The 25,777-nt window shown below is 38.4% G+C and overlaps 2 protein-coding genes across 2 annotated transcripts in view; one reads left to right on the top strand and one right to left on the bottom strand.

Moving 5' to 3' along the window:
• Nucleotides 1-23,961, top strand: part of ogdhl (oxoglutarate dehydrogenase L) — a gene marked incomplete at its 5' end in the record, with an annotated part of 24,378 nt that extends 417 nt beyond the window's left edge. Inside the window, 23 exon segments of the mRNA XM_079842977.1 lie at nucleotides 821-857; nucleotides 860-907; nucleotides 910-986; nucleotides 1,871-1,973; nucleotides 6,869-6,984; nucleotides 7,220-7,374; nucleotides 7,595-7,741; nucleotides 7,828-7,918; nucleotides 8,004-8,183; nucleotides 8,331-8,459; nucleotides 8,580-8,759; nucleotides 12,354-12,506; nucleotides 13,157-13,259; nucleotides 13,887-14,015; nucleotides 15,637-15,787; nucleotides 18,858-18,985; nucleotides 19,220-19,398; nucleotides 20,169-20,240; nucleotides 20,742-20,867; nucleotides 22,308-22,380; nucleotides 22,480-22,643; nucleotides 22,730-22,881; nucleotides 22,963-23,961. Of these exon segments, the coding sequence (XP_079699103.1) occupies nucleotides 821-857; nucleotides 860-907; nucleotides 910-986; nucleotides 1,871-1,973; nucleotides 6,869-6,984; nucleotides 7,220-7,374; nucleotides 7,595-7,741; nucleotides 7,828-7,918; nucleotides 8,004-8,183; nucleotides 8,331-8,459; nucleotides 8,580-8,759; nucleotides 12,354-12,506; nucleotides 13,157-13,259; nucleotides 13,887-14,015; nucleotides 15,637-15,787; nucleotides 18,858-18,985; nucleotides 19,220-19,398; nucleotides 20,169-20,240; nucleotides 20,742-20,867; nucleotides 22,308-22,380; nucleotides 22,480-22,643; nucleotides 22,730-22,881; nucleotides 22,963-23,086 (2,817 nt within the window). The 3' untranslated portion in view covers nucleotides 23,087-23,961.
• A 630-nt stretch (nucleotides 23,962-24,591) lies between these two features.
• On the bottom strand, nucleotides 24,592-25,102 carry cUnh10orf53 (chromosome Un C10orf53 homolog; the record flags this gene model as incomplete). The annotated part of the gene is made up of 3 exons (XM_079842584.1): nucleotides 24,592-24,656; nucleotides 24,744-24,863; nucleotides 25,009-25,102. 3 exons carry the CDS (start codon nucleotides 25,100-25,102, stop codon nucleotides 24,592-24,594), a joined length of 279 nt encoding a protein of 92 aa, XP_079698710.1.
• Between the last annotated feature and the right edge of the window lie 675 nt (nucleotides 25,103-25,777).

The following is a 25,777-nucleotide window of genomic DNA, read 5'->3' as shown; positions in this document are numbered from 1 at the left end:
TATTTAGCAATATTTTGTCTATAATTACATTTCATTTTAAAGATGAAAAACATTGTTTTATTAAGTTTTAGCTTTTATTAAGTTGTATTTTAGTAATTAAACTAAATGAGAATGATACATGTTGTTAACTTGCTAAAATAAGTTTCAAGTTTTTTTTACATTATTTTAATAATAACCCCTGATTTACATTTATGCATTTTGCAGACACTTTTATCCAAAGCAACTTACATTTCATTCAGGGTATACGTTTGAAAATTCTGTAATTTCTGTCATTACCCTCATGTCGTTCCAAACCATAAGACCTTCGTTCACCTTCGGCACACAAAATTAAGATGTTTTTGATGAAATCCGAGAGCTCTCACCAAAAATGTTTACTTTTTGGTGAACTAACCCTTTAAGCCTAGTCCCAGACAAAAATGCATGTTTGAGCTGTCTTCACTGAAAGCAACTCACACTGACATAAACTTAAAATATGCCAGTGCCGTTGTTTGTCTCAAGATGCACACCAGTAATGTTTTTTTCTATGGCATGTTTATAAAAGCTACTTAAATGTCCTAATTTAACTAAGCCTACTCATGGCTTACATACCAGGCTTATATGTGGTATTTCGCTGAATGTTTAAGCTGCTTTGTACGATAAAAGTGAATGGGGACTGGAGAAAATAAACATCTTGGACATTTTGCTGAACATCTCCTTTAGTGTTCCACAGTCATATGGAATTATAATGTCAGAAACATCAGAAAACCTTTAAGCTTTTTGTTTGAACTAGTAAATAAGAAGATTTGACCTTTTGAAATATGTTCTTGTTATATTGCAACAGTCTTGGGATGCATACTTCCGTAACGCCCAAGTCAGCAGTCAGAAGAATCTGGAGAGAAGCGTCTGTCTTCGCTGCTCCAGGGAGAGGCCAGTCTCAGACACCTGCCATGTCACAGAAGGTGGTGGAGGATCATTTGGCAGTCCACACTCTTATCAGAGCCTATCAGGTAAAGTGAGTAGCTCTGGGTTAAGGCCTGTTCACATCAAGAGCAAGAACTTCAAACTTAAAGTCTTAAAAATCCCAAACTATGGCAATAGCAAAAATAGCAAAATCTGCAAAATACTGTAGCTATAACAATAACAACAAAGATATAATTGAAATCACTTTCAGAACAAGAGCTTGAGCATTTAAAACACCAGATGATGGAACTTCAGCATGCACTGATAATAAACAGAATGTTATCATCCATTGGTGTGGATGCTAATATAGTTATCATTTCACAGTTCATCATTCTTGGTATGAACGGGTCTTCAGACAGATGATCAGAGGCAGAAATGCCGAATTTCAGGGGATAATTTTCAGTTTAGAGTATCCAATACACCATAAATTATTTTGTATAAGTCAATCCAATCATATACACTGGCACTGGACTGCAACAAATCAAAGACGCGCCTGTACATCCGTACATTTTAGAGTGTCCCTGTGTAGTTATGCAAATCACGTGATTAATTCAAACCTAATTAGACTATTTTTTTCCCTTTTGAAAATGAAAATATCAAAGAGATTGCTTGAATCAAAACAGGTGGTAACATTTTTTCTGCATCCGCTAATTAATTAGATGAAGTATCGTAGGGATTTATTAAATTCAGTCTTTTGGCAAAGCCAGCATTTTCTTTCCATCTCCTGTTGCCAGCCTTTTGGGATTGTATGTTTAACTTATTGTGAATCCTTATGAGATTTGTTAGTCATGTGACACGCTGGCTCATATTTGTGTGGGTCATATATCCTCTAGTTACTTCCTGGCTCAGTCTCGCTTCTGGTTCTTTCATGCTTTCCTTTGGGTATGAAGAGAGCAAATCACATTCTATCATTGCGTTTTACCCCCTTTAGGTACGTGGTCACCATGTGGCCAGGCTGGACCCTCTTGGCATCCTTACTGCTGACCTGAATTCCTTTGTTCCCTCAGATTTGATCACGTCAATTGACAAGCTTGGTAAGATTATATCCATTTAGCATATTTCCCACTAATATTTAACTTCATAATTCTTCCTTTCACTGTCCTACTTAAAGAAGGATCTTTGTTCTGAAGAAATTTGATAAATGCTGACTTAGTTCCTTGCTTGAGGCTCATCCTTATGAGGCTATATCCTTTTTTGTTATTATTCTCTGTATCCTTAGCCTCTCCCTCACCACCATTCAATACTGCAGCTGCTGAGTAATACACTTCTCTTTACAGAAACTCTCTATAGAAACTTCTATTTACTGTTAAATATATTGTATTGTACAAACTTTTAAAACAATGTCAATGACAATGTCATTTTCTTTTGTCCAGTCATTAAAAATGCAATTCATATACAGTATACAGTGACTTGAATAGACATTGTCATCTTCTACAAGATGTCTGGATACAATTTATTTTATTTATATTATATTGTAAAATGTATTTTATTTTTGAGGGGCATAAAGTCAAGACCTGTCCTGAAACCGTCATGAAGAAAAAGCCTTATTAAAAGAATAAAATTGTTGAAAAAAATCATTAAGAATTTTGGTCAATCATTCAGAATCATTTGAATTTTGCAGATTTTGCAGGTTTGCCCACTTACAAAGCATGTAGAAGTTATTTTTATCATAGGTACTCTTCAACTGTGAGTGACGGAATATAAAACAAACATCCAGAAAATCACACTGTATGATTTTTAAGTAACTAATTTGCATTTTATTGCATGACATACTGTAAGTATTTGATGCATCAGAAAAGCAGAACTTAATATTTGGTACAGAAACCTTTGTTTGCAATTACAGAGATCATACGTTTCCTGTAGTTCTTGACCAGGTTTGCACACACTGCACCAGGGATTTTGGCCCACTCCTCCATACCGACCTTCTCCAGAATCTTCAGGTTTCGGAGCTGTCGCTGGGCAATACGGACTTTCAGCTCCTTCCAAAGATTTTCTATTGGGTCCAGGTCTGGAGACTGGCTAGGCCACTCCAGGACCTTGAGATGCTTCTTACGGAGCCACTCCTTAGTTGCCCTGGCTGTGTGTTTCGGGTCGTTGTCATGCTGGAAGACCCAGCCATGACCCATCTTCAGTGTTCTTACTGAGGGAAGAAGGTTGTTGGCCAAGATCTCGCGATACATGGCCCCATCCATCCTCCCCTCAATACGGTGCAGTCGTCCTTCCCCTTTGCAGAAAAGCATCCCCAAAGAATGATGTGACCACCTCAATGCTTCACGGTTGGGATGGTGTTCTTGGGGTTGTACTCATCCTTCTTCTTCCTCCAAACATGGCGAGTGGAGCTTAGACCAAAAAGCTCTATCTTTGTCTCATCAGACCACATGACCTTCTCCCATTCCTCCTTTGGATCATCCAGATGGTCATTGGCAAACTTCAGATGAGCATGGACATGCGCTGGCTTGAGCAGGGGGACCTTGTGTGCGCTGCAGGATTTTAATCCATGACGCCGTAGTGTGTTACTAATGGTTTTCTTTGAGACTGTGGTCCCAGCTCTCTTCAGATCATTGACCAGGTCCTGTTGTGTAGTTCTGGGCTGATCCTTCACCTTCCTCATGATCATTGATGCCCCACGAGGTGAAATCTTGCATGGTGCCCCAGACCGAGGGAGATTGACCGTCATCTTGAACTTCTTCCATTGTCTAATAATTGCGCCAACAGTTGTTGCCTTCTCACCAAGCTGCTTGCCTATTGTCCTGTAGCCCATCCCAGCCTTGTGCAGGTCTTGACCATTGTGGAGAGGTTGGAGTCTGTTTGACTGAGTGTGTGGACAGGTGTCTTTTATACAGGTAACGAGTTCAAACAGGTGCAGTTAATACAGGTAATGAGTGGAGAACAGGAGGGCTTCTTAAAGAAAAACTAACAGGTCTGTGAGAGCCGGAATTCTTACTGGTGGGTAGGTGATCAAATACTTATGTCATGCAATAAAATGCAAATTAATTATTTAAAAATCATACAATGGGATTTTCTGGATTTTTAGATTCCGTCTCTCACAGTTGAAGTGTACCTATGATAAAAATTACAGACCTCTACATGTTTTGTAAGTAAGAAAACCTGCAAAATCGCCAGTGTATCAAATACTTGTTCTCCCCACTGTATAATGTAAAATAAAAACAAATAAAATGTTATATATAAAAAGGGCAGACCCTCATTACTGTGTGTCAAGATCAATAAATCTCTTTTTTATGACAAGGTAAGGCTAACTCAGGTTGTAAAATGTCATGTGGTTGACTCCTCAAAAATGTGATGCAGTGTTTATGATATTGAAAGACATGAAGTTATTAAATTGAAACTTCTATTGAAAATCATACAAAAAAATATTTTAAAAAATATATATATAAATATCATAAAACCAACATAAATGCAAATAGTTTATTTCTAAGAACTTGAACATGTGTTTTAAACTAGATTAAAAAAAAAAAAAAGTCTTACAGTATATGATATTGACCCACAGACTTCAGGCTTTTAAAAATGATTTTTTAAATATTTTATTTTATCTACACATACTTTCAATCTTTATCTTTGTTGTTTATTTTGTCTATTGTCAGCGCTACAGTTCTTGCTTGCATTACAAGCCAGCTCAAGCTACCGGAGCTGTGTGTAATGTAATTGGTGGCTGACCTTGCCAACCCCAGCCACTGTGTTTATACGTTACTGTAGCAACAAAGCTGCACCCATCCGCTGCATACATCTCCTTTTTAATTATGAAAGGAAAATTAGATTGTTGGAGCCGACTGAAAAAACTCTTTCATTGCAAAGTGAGGACTTCCAGTTATTAGACCATTCATCAAATGACAAATTGCGAGCCCCATATCATTAAAATGTAAAATACAAACCATTAAATATGCCGAAGGTATAGAATGTGTAAATTCTCTGCAAATAAATCCAAATGCCGTGCTGTTTCTGAGATGTTCCTGCATGTGTATAATCTTTTAGATCAGTCTTTTCATTTTAGCTCAGGGCTTCCGAAGACCATTGGAAGTTGCTTCCACAACCTCATAATCAGAGCTGATAGCACTTCATGTTATATAAGGATCAAGATTATTGTAATGAAGTTTAGTAACACTGCCTGTACCAATGCTTGCGTTTTGGTTATTTGGTGACTCATAGTGCTCGATTAATGGAAAGGGGGAGAGCGAGCGTAGATGTTTCTGCTTTTAGGCGCTGTAGTTTTGTAAGTGGTCAGCAAACAATTCCTCATTTGGCCATTACAGATTCCCCAGTCCCAGACAGCGACAGGGGCTGGAAGGGAGAGCTATGCCCTAGACTCAATCGCAAGCACAGGTTAATGTTATCTGAGATAAAGGCCCATAAATCTTCCCCTTTGCTCCTGTCGGGTCCTATTGCCTTTAGTGTCGCCAGAGTAGAAGGATGTAGCACATGTTCTCACAACAGATCGAAAAAGAGAGAGTAATAGCCAGTGAGAAGACCTCTCAAAACATGCCTCTTTTACCTCACTACTCTCTCTATGTGTCGGTCAGGTCAGGTTTTGTCATAGCTTTTCCTATAGCCTTCGTGCAGCTAATGAGGGCGTGTATTGGACCAGAAGGCTCTTAATTTGGGTATGATGCATCTTTCCTCTTTATCTGTACTGTGGCTTTAATTACATTTGCACCTGTCTCCTCTTGTGTGTGTTCCTCTCTTGAGGAGACACAGTCTTACTGATAGACCCCAGTGTTATCTACAGGATGCATTTGCAAACTACTATGACTGCCTGCATTGCATGGTTTTCGTTCACCGTTTAGGGGTGTAACTAACCATGAAATTGGTAATGATGTTAGTTAGAATTGACATATCAGGGCTCCAGGCTGCGACTGAAATGGTTAAAAATGTGTCGGAAAATAAAGATGTGTTACAATAACTAATCTAGAAAGCTTTGTGTGGGTCTTTATACGGTTACGCTGTATATCATCTTAAAATTGATTGTGGAGCAGCCGTTTTATTCATACATTCATACATTCATGTGAATAATGAATGGATGAATACAGTATATCCACACAAAACAAATGATTGCCAATATGTCTAGGCTTTTCTAGGGCTAATTAACGTATATCATTATTTAAAAATTATTTAATAATTATTTTTGACAATTATTCACAACCGCAATAGTGCAAAGAATCACATTTTAGTGAATAATATGGTAATTCTCACTTTGTTCTTCACTAATCTCAGTTTTGATTAGAATACATCACATCCTTTCTGGGGCTCGCATATGGTCTAGCCACAAAAGTTTAAATATTTCAATGAACCAAAGCTAAAAAAAAACTGCATCCGGCAAATTCTGCATACACAAATGAACGGAACTCCTCACAGCTCCTCTCTATTGTAAATCAATGACTTCAAATCGGTCTTTGTCTGAAAAAAGTGAAAAGGCAGTTTTAGCGTGTGCCAGTGTTTTCTGCAAGCAACGACGAACACAGCATGAGCTGTGAGGTCCGATTTGTGAATAGATTCTTGAAACAGTCATGTTGTGAGAAAGCTATTTAAATCAGAGTCATTTTTGAGCTCACAACTGACTGCTGCACTGAACTGCGAGTCATTCTTCAGTTATGTCCTATTCAAAACAAACAGGGAGCCGGTATTGTACAGTTTACAGTCTATAGTATGAAAATGTAATCAAAAATACATATCATAATTCAACACAGTGAAAGAATTACTGTATTCTAAAAAAAAATTGTAGTTTTAAGATTAAATCGACTGTAAAGGAAACTGTGTTTGAGTAACTTGTTGGAACCATAATCAACACATCTTTACTTCACTGTAAATCATAATATTTGGTTTAAAAAGGAACATGGTGGGGGCCTTCTTACATTTCATTACAGTGTTTTTCTGTTGCGGTTTTTGCTTTACCATGCTTCTCCTCTTTAATCTTTAGAGTCGTACGGCTTGGGAGAATCTGATCTCGATAAATCATTTCAGTTGCCACTAACCACATTTATTGGGGGAAATGAAGGCACACTCCCACTGAGAGAAATCATACACAGACTTGAGGTGGGTAGATGCTGGATTACTGTGATTATCACCCAGTATTTGAGATGAAACACTCCTTCCTCATTTCTCATTAGCTGGTTTTGTGACTGGATTGATTCAGATATGACATTCACTAGCTATTCTGAAAGGATGTAATTTGGGTAAATATGACAAGCTCATCGCTTATATTATATGATGTTTAATTATACTTCAAAAATGAATGCATTAATAAATGAATGTGCTTGGAATGTTCCAGACATCATACTGTGGACATACTGGAGTGGAATTCATGTTTATCAACAATATGGAGCAGTGCCAATGGATCCGACAGAAGTTTGAGACTCCAGGAATCATGACATTTTCTGACAGAGAGAAGAGGACCTTGCTGGCCAGGCTGGTTCGCTCAACACGGTGCATATCTTTAAAATAATGTACTATGTGTTGTTTTCTTGGTTCTTTATTAGAGACTTATTTTTCTCTGCTTAAACCATATTTTGGGAAGTCGTGGTTGTGTGTGTGTGATGTATATTAGAATTAATATATAATTGAATTGAATTCAGCAAAGTAAAACTGACAATGAATGAATGTTATGATAATGGATAATGGCTATGGCAATGATTCAATGTTCTAGGTTTGAGGACTTTCTTGCTCGCAAATGGTCTTCAGAGAAACGATTTGGTTTGGAAGGCTGTGAGGTCCTCATCCCTGCCCTGAAGATGATCATCGACAAGTCCAGCGAAGCTGGTATAGAGAGTGTAATTATGGGAATGCCTCACAGGTACCATGAAAACCTGCTCCTTTCAATCTCACCCTGCTTTTATGAATCCACCCCAGCAATAATAACACAACCTCTGATTCACACAGGGGCCGACTGAATGTCCTGGCCAATGTAGTTCGCAAAGATTTGGATCAGATATTCTGTCAGTTTGATCCCAAACTTGAGGCTGCAGATGAGGTAATATGATGAAAGATGTTTTTGTCATATCGGATTTTGTCTTATTGTGCTTCTGATGTACATTCCTCACTTTTATATACTGTAGGGTTCAGGAGATGTGAAATATCATTTGGGGATGTACCATGAACGGATCAACAGGGAAACGGATAAGAATATCACATTGTCTCTGATGGCTAACCCCTCTCACCTGGAGGCGGTAGATCCTGTCGTTCAGGGCAAGGCTAAGGCAGAGCAGTTCTACAGAGGAGACACTGAAGGAAGGAGGGTTGTACTTTTATCTTCAGATTGTCTTTAAAGTTGAACCACTGCAAGACATAACCACATATTCCGCTTTTTCCTGCTGTATAATGGCATGTTGGATGAATACAAACCAAAAACAGCATTTTGAAGCCAGGAATTCCTTTCTTTGCAGGTGATGTCCATTCTCATGCATGGTGACGCTGCATTTGCAGGTCAGGGAGTCGTATATGAAACCTTCCATCTCAGTGAACTGCCTTCCTATACAACTCATGGCACCATCCATGTTGTGGTCAATAATCAGGTTGACATCCAACATCAGATTTTCCTATTAGAATCGATTTGAGGAGTAGCCTTCTGCAAAACCTTAACCCCTGACCTTTTAATATGTCGTAGATTGATGAGTGTTATCTGATGTTGCCAGATTGGATTCACCACAGATCCTCGAATGGCACGGTCCTCTCCCTACCCAACGGACGTGGCTCGTGTGGTCAACGCACCCATCTTCCATGTCAACGCTGATGACCCAGAGGCTGTGATGTATGTGTGCAAGGTTGCTGTAGAATGGAGAAACACTTTCAACAAAGATGTGGTGATTGACCTGGTAAATACTGTGACGACACGTCATACATATTATTAAAATATCACTGAACCATAAAATAAATCACTTGTTTGGACTGCTATAATGCTTGATTACACAAGATTTATTTTTCTGGTTTAGTATCACAATCTTTTCTGTTACACTTAGGGGTTTCAACCAGTGGACCGTGAAGTTAATGCTGGGGGGCCATGGACAGATATTTAAATAATATATAATTTAAAAACATATCAGAATATGTCAGGGAAAAACATTGTGCAGTTTTTAACATTTTAACAGTGGTGTTTCTTTTGTGAATGAATCAGTGTTTTTGAACGAATCAGTTGAGTGAATGACAAAACGAAACGTTACTGAATTAATTGTTTGAGTGAAATGTCCTCACTACTAAAGACTAGTTCACAATAAGAATGAACTACAACAATAACTTTTATATTAAGTAATAGGAAGGATTTTTATTGGCTGTCAGTGTCTTATTATTCATCAGCTGGGATAAAAAACGCTCTGAAAGTTGTTCCAATTTCCAATGATATTATTGTGGTGTGGACTCCGATATTCAATTAAATTAAATTCACATTTATTTGTATAGCGCTTTTCACAATACATATCGTTTCAAAGCAGCTTTACAGAAAATGCATGTGTCTACATTACAATTTAGAGTGATCTGTTATCAGAGGTGAAGGTCTCTGTAACACGTTCGATCAGGATAAGGAAGGAAGAAGGCAGGGTCGGCTTGTTGGAGACTCGGGTTTCTTTTATTATACTCTTTTCATTACCCAACATAAGTCACGCCCACTGGCGTTCACAATAAACTCAAACTTTCTCAAGGCACAGTCCAACGCTCTCCTGAGCTTCAGCACACTCTCTCCGTGGTTTCCCGAGCCTCCAGACACTCTCTCTCCCTGAACACCTCTCCCGGGTGGTTTATATTCGGTCTCTCCAGCCCATTACTGAAACAAGACACAGGTGTTTATGCTTTGCACTTGACCCACTTACGGCGCACCTGTCTGCCGGCTCTCTCTCCCGTCACAGACCTCGCTAAACCACGCCCCCCCTGGCACATACCCCCACCGCCCGACTCAGGCCGGGGAGCCCATTATCAGCCCACCACATAGAGCAGCCTTTATCTGGGTGAGGGCCTGCTGACACCGCTCCGTCCACTGGACCGGATCTGGCGCTTCCTTTTTAGTGAGATCAGTCAGCGGGCTAGCGAGTTCCGAATAATTGGGCACAAACCTCCTATAATATCCTGCTAGCCCCAGGAACTGTCTCACCTCCTTTTTGGTCTTAGGTCTCGGGCAGGTTGCAACCGCTGCCGTCTAATCAATTTGTGGACGCACCTGCCCTTGGCCCAAGTGGTAGCCCAGATACCTGACCTCCACATGCACACTCTCTCCGTGGTTTCTCGAGCCTCCAGACACGATAAACCACGCACAGTCTCCAAGTTATGTATTTCAGAAATGCACAAATACAGTGGGGATAACAATTATTTGATACACTGCCAATTTTGCAGGTTTTTCCACTTACAAAGCATGGAGAATATTTATTATTTTTATCATAGGTACTCTTCAACTGTGAGTGACGGAATCTAGAAAATCACATTGTATGATTTTTAAGTAATTAATTTGCATTTTATTGCATGACATAAGGATTTGATACATCAGAAAAGCAGAACTTAATATTTGGTACAGAAACCTTTGTTTGCAATTACAGAGATCATACGTTTCCTGTAGTTCTTGACCAGGTTTGCACACACTGCAGCAGGGATTTTGGCCCACTCCTCCAAACAGACCTTCTCCAGATCCTTCAGGTTTCGGAGCTGTCGCTGGGCAATACGGACTTTCAGCTCCCTCCAAAGATTTTCTATTGGGTTCAGGTCTGGAGACTGGCTAGGCCACTCCAGGACCTTGAGATGCTTCTTACGGAGCCACTCCTTAGTTGCCCTGGCTGTTTGTTTTGGGTCGTTGTCATGCTGGAAGACCCAGCCACGACCCATCTTCAATGCTCTTACTGAGGGAAGGAGGTTGTTGGCCAAGATCTCGCGATACATGGCCCCATCCATCCTCCCCTCAATACGGTGCAGTCGCCCTTCCCCTTTGCAGAAAAGCATCCCCAAAGAATGATGTTTCCACCTCCATGCTTCACGGTTGGGATGGTGTTCTTGGGGTTGTACTCATTCTTCTTCTTCCTCCAAACACGGCGAGTGGAGTTTAGACCAAAAAGCTCAATCTTTTTCATCTCATCAGACCACATGACATTCTCCCATTCCTTCTCTGGATCATTCAGATGGTCATTGGCAAACTTCAGACGAGCATGGACATGCGCTGGCTTGAGCAGGGGGACCTTGTGTGCACTGCAGGATTTTAATCCATGACGGCGTAGTGTGTTACTAATGGTTTTCTTTGAGACTGTGGTCCCAGCTCTCTTCAGGTCATTGACTAGGTCCTGCCGTGTAGTTTTGGGCTGATCCTTCACCTTCCTCATGATCATTGATGCCCCACGAGGTGAAATCCTACATGGTGCCCCAGACCGAGGGAGATTGACCGTCATCTTGAACTTCTTCCATTTTCTAATAATTGCGCCAACAGTTGTTGCCTTCTCACCAAGCTGCTTGCCTATTGTCCTGTAGCCCATCCCAGCCTTGTGCAGGTCTACAATTGTATCCCTGATGTCCTTACACAGCTCTCTGGTCTTGGCCATTGTGGAGAGGTTGGAGTCTGTTTGATTGAGTGTGTGGACAGGTGTCTTTTATACAGGTAACGAGTTCAAACAGGTGCAGTTAATACAGGTAATGAGTGGAGAACAGGAGGGCTTCTTAAAGAAAAACTAACAGGTCTGTGAGAGCCGGAATTCTTACTGGTTAGTAGGTGATCAAATACTTATGTCATGCAATGAAATGCAAATTAATTATTTAAAAATCATACAATGGGATTATCTGGATTTTTGTTTTAGATTCCGTCTCACAGTTGAAGTGTACCTATGATACAAAGCATGTAGAGGTCTGTAATTTGTGAGTAGGAAAACCTGCAAAATTGGCAGTGTATCAAATACTTGTTCTCCCCACTGTACAAATTACAAAGTTATTTAACTATTAAATAACTTTGTTTCAATTGTTTATTAATTTAAACAATGTATTCATTTAAGGCGCTTTAACTATATTCTCTTATAGTTAAAGCGATTTTTAAAACTTCATGCTTAAAGTCATTTTTCTTTGTGTGAATGGCCCTTAATATTCAGACTGACAGCCTGTCTGAAAAGCACACTGAGAATTGACTAATTCAAAACAGCGTCTTTGCACCATTGAATGGCACTTCGGAAAGGGAAAACTAGCTGAAGAATCGCCTTCAGGAATAGCCTGCTATGAGGCCATTAGCGAAGAATACATGGGCTCTTGAACTAAAACTATATCTTAAATTATATCTAAAATATATTAAATAAACTTTCATTCCTAACTGATAAAGATGTAGCAAAGAATGGCAAGATGTGAAAATGGGATGGACATCGGATCTTAAGTAGACACTGGTAATATAAATTGTTTTGAATTAATGATACTGAATTTGTATCTTATCACATGTAAAATGACATTGGTGATGTGTTTTATAGGTGTGTTACCGGCGGTTTGGACATAATGAGATGGATGAGCCCATGTTCACTCAACCCCTCATGTACAAACAGATCTGCAAACAGGAACATGTGCTGAAGATATATGCCGACAAGCTCATCTCTGAGGGAGTTGTAACACTGCAAGAGTTTGAGGTTTGTGTCTCACTCTATGGAAATCTCATTATTGGGCCATTATGTAATGTGAAAATGTCCACCTGCTGTTGTTCCTCCCACAGGTCACCCTAATTGACCTTTTTAACTCATCTAAAGCATCTTTTCCACAGCTGTTGTTTTCCTGGCCTATTAGGAGTGATGGGTTTCCTGTGCCGTTTATATATTGTTTCCTGACAATTGATGAAGGTTGTGTTCAGATGCTCAGCCAATGTCTTTTCGCTCTGGCTATGACACGTTTCATACTTCACCCGATGACCCAGGCTCTCATTCCCCGGGCTCAAAGCTAGCCGCCCCTCCCCTCCCAACCACCATCAGATTTGTGTCGCCGTAGAAACCACAATCGTCGGACCAAACCATCCCTCCAGTGCGGATAGCTGACACCTTGTCTCGCCCGGCGACAGCTCGTTTTATTTACAACTGCATCCCTGTCACTCTTCACTCGCTGACATAGCTCTGGGGATTTCACTTAGAGAATAAATTGTGACTGGAATCTTGCTGTTTTCTCTACGCCGTAGCACATAGGTGCCATGAATCATTAATTAATAATTTGTCACAAATGTGTCATGTGTCTGGGTTTTTGATGAATATAGTGGATGGCGGGCTGATGCTGTACTGTGAATTGTTTTCAGGAGGAGGTTGCTAAATATGACAAGATCTGTGAGGAGGCATATACCAGCTCTAAAGATGAGAAGATCCTACACATCCGCCACTGGCTTGACTCTCCGTGGCCAGGTACATTTTGAGGACTTTATAGATACCAGGCGTGGATTTAAACCAGTGTTTCTCAACCATTTTGACTCAGAGGCCCTCCATTGTGCTCAACAATATTCGAAAGCTCCTTAGTCCTAGTTTTAAACGTGTTTTAGTCTATGGGCTCTACTAGTTTTTGTACATTAAAGTAGTAACTAAAATCATTGAATTTCAGAAGTTTTAGGAGCTGAATGTTCTTCAGAATTCCCACTCTTTTTTTAACCAATTAATTTTCCAGTCATTCGTAAAGTATTGGGTAAACATTAAGGATAAACATCTTTTTTTTTTGTCACAATTTCTTCTCAACAAAATATTTTAGAGCTTGGCATAACTAGTAAAATGTTTTTTCTTTATATAAATGCACATGGCATTTTAAGATAATTTAAGACATTTCCAGGTATAGAAATCACGTATCCAGGTTTTCCAAGACTATGGAAATCCTGCAAAACAAATGGTTCTTCAGGGGGTGAATTAAAATAAGAAATATGTTGCTTGTTTTGTCTTATTTTATCTTTAGGCCCCCTTGAAAGTTTGCAGAGGCCCCCTATTGGGCCCCAGTCTCCCGGAGCCACGGATTAGTGGTTATATGTGCTCTGTTTTGTGTTTAAGACTTCTTCAAACCAGATGGAGAGCCAAAGAGCATGAGCTGCCCTTCCACTGGACTAAGCGAAGAGGTGCTCGGGCACATTGGTGCGGTAGCCAGTTCAGTCCCTCTAAAGGACTTTGCCATTCACAGTGGTGAGTTTCAGGTATTTAGATGGGTACGCATTCAATTCAGAAGTCTGATTGTGGCAGTGTTGAATTCACAATTTCCATCTAAAATTATACAAGTATGATTTCTTAAACTGGGTTTTAGCCCAGTGGGTGAAAATCTAGGCCAGTAACTGAAAGGTTGTAGGTTGAAACCCTGGAAGAGCTTGATCCCTGAACTATCACCATTATACCCTTGAGCAAGGGAATGGATGGGGGCCGTCCTGTCAGTCTCCAAAAATACACTATAAAAGCATAGTCCATACAACTATTATGTTATATTTTAATACATTTGAATCTTTTGATGCCATATAATAGCTAAGAAATGAAAATAACTGAAAATCTTTTGCTTGACATTTTGTAATCACTATGGACTTGTTTGGAAAAGAGCCTTTCAGAATACAAGAAAGAAAGTCATACAGGTTTCAAAAAGACATGATGGTTGAAAGAATTTTCACTTTTGCTTGAACTATCACTTGAATTATTGCTGTGGAGTCCCAGAGGCTGTTACAAGCTGTCAGTTTATCAACTAGATTATATCTTACTGTATGCACTTTTAAGCTTTAACCACTAAGGACAAAACCCTGGAAACTGACATCAAAGCATTGCAGGATGATGGTGCTAATGGTGTGGAACAGATGATCCTTACACTTCTGATATTCTCCTCACGGGTCATCATTTTCTTTCTCTGAGCAGGGGACGCATGGGAGCTATAGTGGATTGATGGAGTTGCACTATGGGACCATTGCACTTAAAGAGCCGACTCCAATCTGGCAGCCTTAAATTCTGCTAAATCACCCTAACTACCATAGCCCTCCAGCTAAACTCTGCTTATTGCCTGCCTCTAAGCACAACTACCTCCGAGCATCAAACCATCCCACCGGCAAACTTATTTCTGACACATAATGATGCTTTATTCCAGTGTGATATTGTGTATGAAAAGTAAGACTACTCTTATGGGTTTGCTTCTCATGAGCATGAACTGTGGAAGGAATATAAACACATATGGCATAGACATATTGCATATATTGTAACCTTGATCTTCAAAAGATAACGGCAATACCTAAGATGATGGTTTTTTTTAAATCTAGCGTTATGTTTTAATAAATCATGGTTTTGAGATTGATATTTCAGCTAATTTTAATCTGATACAGTAGGGATTGGTATGAGGTTATTGGTGCAAAAAAAAAAAATTGTACATTGCAAAAACATTACCAGTATTTGCCAGTATTTGTATAAATATATGAACTATTTTACTGTTTAATATGAATTAACATTAAAAATGTTCTAGTTTTTCTGTGTAAATAAAATTCTGCAAACGTAATGCTTGTAAATTAAACTTTTATACTTTTATGTTTTTTTCTTCTGAGACCATTAAAAAAAAAAAGTTAAACTTTTTAGCTGCATTCACCAAGCTCGAAACAGATGTTCAGTCTATTCTGACTCTGTTTATGTATTTTCTTCTAAACTTTTCACTTGGACAGACAAAGCTTATCTATCTATCAAAAAAGTCTGTCTTGACAAACGTTCCTTTTCTAGGAAATGCTGTGTCACAATAAAAGGTACAAGTTTATGACTTTCTATACGTTCTGTATCTATGTTAATTCAGGCTTGTCACGGATCCTTCGAGGCCGAGCAGATATGGTTGCAAAACGCAAGGTGGACTGGGCCCTGGCAGAGTACATGGCTTTTGGCTCTTTGCTGAAGGATGGTATTCACGTGAGACTCAGTGGACAAGATGTGGAAAGAGGAACATTTAGGTAAGACATTCAGTCCATTTCCATTGGAAACTACTGTGGTTTCTTCCTTTTGTTCTTTTATATGATTTATGGAGGACACAAAAAATGGAAGTTCAGCACATGCAGTTATGGTGGACCATACGTTGTTGTCATATACTTTCTAAACAGTGGCATTTCACGTATCTAGGGTCCGTTCTTCGTACATCGCTAACTTAGTTAGCTGGATTTGATTGTTGATGATTTGGCTTGATCTTGGATTGTTTGGTTCTTCAACGCTCATCCTGGACTTGCTGTTATAGCAACAGGTTTGTAAGCTGAAACCTGCTTGGGAGCAGGCTTATTTCATGTAAACAGGATTAGATTGCATCTTTTTAAGCGGCATTGATACTTCAAATCTGTCCTAGCCACTGCTACTTTATTAGTTCCTTACCGAACCTGGGGTAATAATAATTTTAAGTAATAATATAAACATTTATTTGAAAATATTTATATAGATCAGTGGTGGTGACAGATAGTATGGGAGTGGCTTGATGCTGCGCATGAGGTGCAGATAACTTGATCTTGACCGTTAAGAAACTTCAGTAGATCGATTTTTAGTATATTAATGCTGTCACATAACAAATCTGCTTCAAAGGTAAAATTGTATTAATTGCTAATTACAAATTGAAATAAAAATGTAACCCCTGTACAAATACTATAAATCATTAATATATGTATATGTATGTATGTAAATAAAATAGTGCACATTTAATTTATCTATTATAACATTTATTCATATAAAGGTCGAGAAATTCGTCAAGTTTTTCGTCAGGTGTCTTTTTTAATTATATGATGTCATTATGTTGCTGTCTTTACGCAAGCCAATCGCTGCATTCGAGTATCAATGCATCTGCCCTCTTCAGGGACCAGAAGTACGTGCAGTAATCGCAGACATATTTTGATCCAATCCACAAATTTGTTTGAAAAACCAAATTAGCCAGAGTTCGGTTATCATGATTAGAAGATCTGGCAGTCAAATCATCTTAGCGAGGTAAGAAGAACAGACCCCTGGTCACTTTGTAGACTTTAACTGACTAGATTTCTAAAAATAACCAAGTATATATTTTATGCCTTATGGCTCCATTCAAACTAAAATGTCAACACATTGACAAATGACGTCAGCTTTTCGCACACAGATAGAGTCCTCTGGGAGTGTCAGAGAGACACCCACATGGTGCCGTCACGGTACTGCTTCTGAAGGAAACCCGTTTTATGTCAGCCCACAGCAGTACAGACACATACTCCCACGTCTGTTAGCTTCTGTCTTGCGCAAGACATTTTTGCAACCAGTATACATCAATGAAACTCTGAGACATCACCGCAGCTGAATTTATCACACCACAAACAGCATTATTTACTGGTTCACTTTATAGTTTTTGACTACATTTTCTCTAAATTGACAGTTTCATGCTTTGCTTAGAGCATAATGAAGGAAAAATGCGAGTGAAAAGACGTCAGCAAAAGAGCTTCTGTGTGTTATGAGCCTTTTTATCAAAGTAGATTGTCTGCTGGTGCATATATTTTTTTTTCTCATGCAAAGGCTCTGGGAGTGAACATATTGGTGTGCTCCAGTCTGCTGGTTCTGCTTGTTACTCAGGGAGTTAATGGCTATGAGTAATTGATTCAGTCTACTGTGTTTGGGAATGCACTGAGTACTGTGCTCTGGTCCCTTGATTGATGAAACCAACACACAGCTGATGCACTGTTTACTCCCCAGATTCTCTGTTTTTCCAGAGCTAACCCTCAGGGACAGGACACTTTAGCTTAAAGAGCCACTTTTGATTTACATTTGTGATTAAATGAGCAGAGCAGACAGACCCCAATTAGCTTGAACACATTCCTTGTGGTTACATTCTCCATTTCACAAGATTATCTAAGAAGGGAGCTCCTATACGCCAAATGTGAATTACCAGCGGGAAATACGTGGTTAGTACTAAATGTTATATAATGTCTATATACTCATTGTAAGTCGTGACGGCCTGTGCAGGACATCATTACTGTGATATTTAAAGGACTTTAAAGATTGTCTAATCGCACTGGGTCTGATGGTTGGTTTGAACATCGCATCAGAGTAAGCCAGCAAAACATATCAAATCTCCTGTCTCAAATCCACTACTGTTCATGATCTCTCACACTGATACGACATAAAGAGTTAGAGTGCCTCTGTTCTGAGGTTTGACATTACAGCTTAAGAAAATATTCCTTAAGATGGTATTCCTTAAGCTTCTTCCAGAATTCACAGAATCTGGGTGTCAGTAGGTTTTATTTTCTTTTACATATATTTTATACAGACACTACCGTTCAAAAGTTTGGGGTCGATAAGATTTTTAAAACATGTTTTTAAAAGAAGTATCTTATGCTCACCAAGGCTGAAATTTGGTACAAAATAGAGTAAAAGCAGTAATGTTAAAACATTTTTTACAATTTAAAATAACTCTTCTATTATTTTAAAATGTGATTTATTCCTGTGATGGTAAAGCTGAATTTTCAGAAGCCATTAATCCAGTCTTCAGTGTCACATGGTCCTTCAGAAATCATTCTAAGAAGCTGAATTGTTGATCGAGAAGCATTTTTTTTACTGTTATCAATGTTGAAAACAGTTGTGCTGCTTAATATTTTTGTTTAAACCGTGTTTTTTCAGGATTAAACAGTTAAACCATTTTTTTTTCAGGATTCTTTGATGAATAGAAAGTAGAACAATTTGAAATAGAAATATTCTGTAACAATGTAAAAGTCTCTACCTTCACTTTTGATCAAATTAATGCATCCTTGCTGAATAAAAGGATTGTCTTACAAAAAAAAACCCAATAAATAAATAGATACAAATATTACTGACCCCAAACTGAGATTACATTAATTTCATCAAAAATGACAGTATGTAAGTGACGGTACACACACACACACACGCATGCATATCTGTCTGTGTCCCATTTTCTGTATATGTTATGTGAATATTTATAAATATACATGTAAAAAAAAATGGAATCAAGAAATAGGTATCTTTTTTTTACCCTGTTTACTGCTTCTTGAATTTTTGACCTTATCTTTGCAGTCACCGTCACCATGTCTTGCATGATCAGGAAGTTGATAAGCGCTTCTGCGTTCCGATGAACCACCTGTGGCAAGACCAGGCTCTCTACACAGTGTGCAACAGCTCCCTGTCTGAATATGGGGTTTTGGGTAAGCACCACCTGTGCTTAATTTCCATCTGGTTATCAATCAGAGTGCACAGAAATTGAAATCATCCAAGGTATTCCCTGTTTCTGATACCTGTAAAATTACCCTCAGAAATGATCAGCTTGTACAGAGCAATTTTTCCCAAAAGCCCAATTTTCACCGACACATCCCCTTGCAAAAACCATACTCCGAATACTTTGGACAAAAAAAAAAAAGGATTCTGTTTTTTTAATTTAGGTTTTGAGCTTGGTTTTGCAATGGCTAGTCCTAATGCCCTGGTGTGCTGGGAGGCTCAGTTTGGCGACTTCCAAAACACAGCCCAGTGCATCATTGACCAGTTCATCTGTCCAGGCCAGGCCAAGTGGGTCCGACACAATGGCATCGTTTTACTGTTGCCACATGGGATGGAGGGAATGGTGAGTCTGCTGATGGCATGCCCTTTTATATATTATATAAGTGGCATAATATTGCAAATGGAACATTTGCATGGGTAACACTTTATTTCGATTGTCCACTTTAGACATTCTACTACTAATAAGTAAATTTGCATGTCATTAGAGTATTAGTAGACTGCCTGTTTATTATCTGCTAACACTTTATTGTGATGCTTCCTTTAACAGACTGACTATTAGTAACTTTGCAACTACATGCCAACTTACAGTATTCTACTAACCCCTAACCTAACCATCTACTGACTCTCTAATGAGAGTTAGTTGACATGTAGTTGCAAAGTTACTTAGTAGAATGTGTAAAATGGATTATGGAAATAAAGTGCAACCCTTGTATGTTGGTAAACATAAGACGCAAAGCAAGTATCTGTTTTCCTTGCATATGTAATTGAAAACACACAAGACAGCAGCATAAATATCATGTATTATTTAACTTGTTTCTTATTTCTGCTTTTGCCCTATTAGACCATATCAAAGCAAGTGTTATTTTTAGAGTCAGTTATGTAGATCACAGCAGTCCTATTGACCACTGAATCTAATTTCCTGCATGGCTAAAACGCAGGGTAACATTTTTTTCAATCCTTCTCCTCACTCAAAAGCAGAATAGCTGTACTAGAATCAATAATGATGACTCAAGTTTGGTCTGAGCCAATAAATGAGGCTATAATTCTTTAGCTTAGTGTGGCGTTTGATAGACCTACACTCATTAGCGCTGGTGTGTTTGCACTAATGAGCAGGGCCCGGAGCACTCGTCAGCACGGCCTGAGCGCTTCCTGCAGATGAGCAAGGATGACCCTGATCGCTATCCGGTAAGTGGCCCTTCCGGTCATGCCTCATGCTGATGGCCACAGGTAGTTTGAAACGGACACACTTCACTGATTGCCAATTGGTTCGATGCTTAATATAGTTCTTGTTAATACTGCTTTCCTTTTTAGTCTCAGCAGTATGTCAGTCCCAGTGGCAGGGCATCATAGGTAAAGACATAAATGGTACTAATTATAACCCTGATGATCAGTATTTACAAGACATAATCAACAGGGCTATTGACTAAACCAGCCAAAAGTCAAATCAATTTATGATTGTCCTTTTCTTTTAAAGGAAGTAATTAGCAAATTCATCAGTAAAATTAATGAGTGACACCATCTTTGTGCAATCTTGTAATGTGTGTATGTTAAATGTTTTAAAAGAATGGGCATCTTCTGAAATGTCACAGGATTATTACGTTTTTGCTGTGACACATTATGGAATTAGTTTTGACATGATATTAATAGATCATTTTAATGAACTGTGTTTTATTTACTTCATTTAAGGAATTCACTGGAGACTTTGAGGTCCAGCAGCTCTATGACTGTAATTGGATCGTGGTCAATTGTTCAACACCTGCCAGCTACTTCCATGTGCTTAGAAGGCAAATCTTATTACCATTCAGGAAGCCAGTAAGACCATCCTTTTTCCTTTCTATGTGTCAGTATTAGCATGTACAATTTCATTTCTCAGTGTATTTTGTGGATTCATTGTTCGGTCAATATACGTATACATTAGAGCTGCACGATTCTGGTTAAATTGAGAATCACGATTTTTTTTGTTGTTGTTTCAAACAGAGATCACGATTCTCCCACAATTCAGAATAGACAACTAAATAAAACATGTAATCTGCTAGAAGTTCTGACAAAATGTTAATTGCTGCAATTTGAATGAATTATTTTGAAAAGCAGTATGAATGAATGATTCAGTTCTCACTCATAAATACTTCAATTGTTTCGTCGCCACTTGATGGTGTAATGATGCAATCAATACAATCGTCATTTGAAGCGCCAATTCTTTAAAAAATTGATTTCCTCTTTTTCGATCGCTTCCATAGACATCAGTGTTTATATCCCAACTGTACTGCTGTGATCATAATGAATATTGTAACTGAAATAATGAAACTGTGGTTGAGGACTGTTTGTGAAGCTGTTTCATACCTACAGTATACTGTATGATAATGCTCTGGCTCAGCGGCTGCACGGACACATTGGAATGTTCCGGTGGGATTTATTAGTCAAAGGTTTAATAGAAACCGGCGAATAGTGTCATTTAGGAATGAGATTGCATGGGTGTTTGAATCAAAATCACAATCTTTTACAGATAAATCGTGCCACTCTAATATACAGGCTATTCTAATGAATGCACATTTGGTATTATAGATTTAGATAGACTTGAGATATAAGAGTCACAGCTGCTGTGATGGACTAGATGGACTTTATTAACTTAAAGGGATAGTTCACCCAAAAACGAAATTTCTGTCATAATTTACTCACCCTCTAGTTGGTCAAGTTTATTTTTTCTGTTGAACATAAAATAAGATCTTTTGAAGAATGTTGGTAACCAAACAGTTGATGGACCCATTGACTTCCATAGTATTAATTAAATATCTAAAATATCTTCTTTTATGTTCAGCAGAAGAAAGACATTTATACAGGTTTGGATTTTGGATCTACTTGAGTGTGAGTAAATTTATGACAGAAATTTTATTTTTGGGTGAACTATCCCTTTAAGCCTTAACTTTAATGTGAAGGTTTAATGTACGCCCCAATCCTCTTTTGCTTCTGTGCCACTGCAATCGTCTAAAGTGATTCCCTGTTGTGGAGAAATGCAGAGGTTTGTGGAGCATGAGAAAATCTCTTCCTGAGTAAATTAAACTGTGAGCGTCTGGGGATGATATTGTTTGTTTTGTATGAAAGTGCTCTTAATTTACTGTTTTGCTTGATTTCACAGCCGTGTTATATTACTATTTTTGTTTTCCCTGGCCTGAAGTTTCAAAAGTTCCTCTATGCAATGAATCATATACAGTTTGTCTTTATTTGACTTACCACATTTTCATATTTTTTATTCAGCTGATCATTTTCACACCAAAGTCTTTACTGAGGCTGCAAGAGGCCCGTTCCAGTTTTGATGAGATGATCACAGGTACAACATTCTTGTACAGAAACATTGTATCAAGCTGTTTGAGCTCTGTCCAGCTTTAAGCAATAACATGTGGGTGTATCTAATTAATCTATATTGCAGGGACAAAATTCTTAAGGATAATTCCAGATGATAGTCCTGCATCGAAAAACCCCAAAAAAGTAAAAAGGGTCATATTCTGCACTGGAAAGGTTTACTATGAGCTGGCAAAAGTGAGAAAACAGCTTCAGTTGGAGGAGGATGTTGCAATTGTCAGATTGGAGCAGGTTGCCATTATAGTTTCTTGATTATAAGTTTAAATAGCACTCCAAAAATGACTTTATTCACAATCAAATATATTCTTTCCTCTTAGATATCACCATTCCCTTTTGACCTCATCAAGGCTGAGGTTGAGAAATACAGCAACGCTGAACTCGTATGGTGTCAAGAGGAGCACAAAAACATGGGGTACTATGACTACGTAAGGCCACGTTTCCTCACAGTGCACCATAAGAATCCAATATGGTGAGTCTCTTTTTAAGCTAAATGTTTGGTGTAGCCTAAAACTTTGACGCACCAAATTTAAAATATTATTTACACTTTTAGGTATGTTGGCCGTGACCCTGCAGCAGCCCCTGCCACAGGAAACAAATTCACTCATGTGACTGAGCTGAAGAGGTTCTTGGACACTGCGTTTAACCTTGAGGCATTCAAAGGCAGGAGTTTTTAATGCTGTTGTGTCAGTTGTGGAAATTAAATATAATAATAAGGTTATTTTCTTGTTGCCAAAGTATGTCAAATTCTTAAAATACATTGATAAATAGAGCACAAGACAGCAAATATAAATTTGTGTACTCATTCTGTATCAGATTTAGCCGTAGATTTGTACCAGAAATCATTTATCTGTCTTAAGTAATTTTTTTTGTCTTGTCTTCCATAACTGTCACACTTGGCTTCATCCTGAGACATCAGACAGATGGCATGTAGACAAGTAACAATATTCTCTGTGGCAGTGGTGATATTCTCTGTAGCTTCCACAAAATATGCTTCCTTTTTAGACTTTCTGGTTCTTGTGGAGTTTAAGACTTGTGGGAATGAGGACATTTATAACGTCAACATGTCTGTGACAACTTTGAAATGCTATACAGACTGGGAAACAAATATAAGGCGGTAACAAAACAATTACTTAAACAACCAATCTGATAAGCACAAGTATCTGATGCATTATCTTCCTGTGCAATCTTATTCTCAGCAAACTGCTTTTGTTGTGGAATTCATCTATACTAAATCTTGTACATGGTCATACACTAAAGATCATTCTAGCTGCTTAAACAGTTAAATCTTTATCATTCAAGCTGGACTAAACAGCTGTAAACTGGATTTTACTTTAATCTGTGCTGTAGTAATTCACGTGATAGACACTTGCGAAAGTGAATTGAATGCAAATGTTTCTTTTGTAAAAATGTGGTTTTAGTAGGCCTATATTGTAGACACCGGACATTGGTTATGGGGGAAAAAGATCATAAATTTAATTCACTGTGATAGATTGTGATGAATGATAGATGTTTCACAGCAATAATGCAATAAAACTGCGTGTCACTGACAAACGATGGATGTTTGCTTGGTTTTTTATCATTAATCATATACCTGTGTGCACATTCATAAGAGGTCTCTCCACAGGCAGTGTGCCGTCTTTACATACAGCAGGACACCATTAGACACATCATAACATGCATGCCAAAAAAGGCAAATGTTAGTTAGCTCACTAGATTTAAAGACATTGGCTATGTTTTAAATAGTATAATTTACAATTGCTGTGTTAGCATATTGTGCACAATACACAGTAGGCTACACACTACATACATGTAGTGTGTACTGTGTATTGTGCACAAAATGCTAATTTCCTGACTTATATGTGCTGAAATGAGCAGTGTACAACAAAGCAAATGTCATCTCGTGACAAATATAGTTAGGTCATTATTTATGTAGCAAACTACTACTGGTTTACTGTTTATAGTGGAATAACGCCATCTGGTTCACTTATTTATTTATTTTTCAAGTATATTATGCGTACTACAGTATTCATTAAATAGCTAAGCCTTATTTAATTCTGAAAAATGCCACTTAATGCGCAAAGTAGTAAGCTAATTGTTCCATTATTTTAAGTGGACTGCGCAGTATTCAGTAAGAAGTATGATAGTGTTCCATTTCGAACACGCGGCATGTTGATGTTGTTTAATACGCGGTCCTCACTGCGTCGATGGCCTCCAGGCACCGCGGATCAAGTCTTCCATCACCGCCTATGAGCAAAGAGGAAAACTTCATGGTGAACATAACATCTGTTATCTTTCAGAAAGCAGAGGTTTCCAAATGCTGACGCAAATTACCAAACTCAAGGTCAGTTATGTTGCACGTGTAGACGCACTCTCCATTGACAATGAGCTCAACTATATTCCAGTCATCTGTTTTCTCGAGGACACACTGGTGGCCATCGGCTTTTAGGGCAGCTAGAAGTGGGGGAAAAGTATAAGTGACCATATATCCGCCAGATTACAATAGTATTGTTACTACAAACGGTACGTATAGGCTACCCGTAACAAAATTAATGAAACCTATTCAAAGCTGTTACACATCTTTAAGGATTAACGTTACCTTGCAAACCGTCCAGTCGAAATGTTTTGTGCTCGACAATACCACACGACTCATATGGACCATACCGTACAGTTACCACTGAATTAGTAGGCATACTTATACATTACTATTAAAATATATCCGTTAAGCAGCAGAAGGCAAAGTGCTACTGTTGTTGAACTGCGTTTGTGTGTGTACAGCTCTCCATAGTAACATGGGAGCACCGAAACAAGCAAACATAAGCGCCAGCAGGATATACAAAAGGCTTTTCACAAATACTTAACTCTGGGTCATTTTAAACACCGGGTAAATGCAATGTTATCTTTATTCACGTTTCACACTTCTCGAAATTTCCCCCTCAAACGCTAAAACTACTTTTTATGTCCGTTTCCGCAACAGTCCGTGAATGAGGCAGGCGATTAGTTATCGGTTGCTCTAGTCGTAACATTCTATCACCTCACCGTTACACTGTACAAGTTTTGCAGAGTTCAGGGCAGGGTTTTATAACCCCTGGTAAAAAGCAGTTAACCTCGCATCAAAATTACAAGTGTGAAACGTTTCATTACTCGGGGTTTAAAGCGAGTTTAAATGGGTGGTGTATCAAGCCGATTATAGAAATATTTAACTTAATTTAGCAATATTTTAAATGCTAAGCTTTTTGTTTAAAGGGTTAGCTACATTATGTATAAGCACAAAATAGTTTACATTTGTAATCTCAAAAATATTATTGGAGTGTTCTTCTAATTAAAACAAATAATATGGTTCTTCTTCAAAATTAGATTACAAGTGA

This window comes from Gobio gobio (genome assembly GCF_949357685.1).
Source record: "Gobio gobio genome assembly, chromosome: 18".
NCBI classification, from domain to species: domain Eukaryota; kingdom Metazoa; phylum Chordata; class Actinopteri; order Cypriniformes; family Gobionidae; genus Gobio; species Gobio gobio.
Note: the sequence above shows the minus strand (reverse complement) of the source record. Positions and strands in the feature narration are given on the sequence as shown.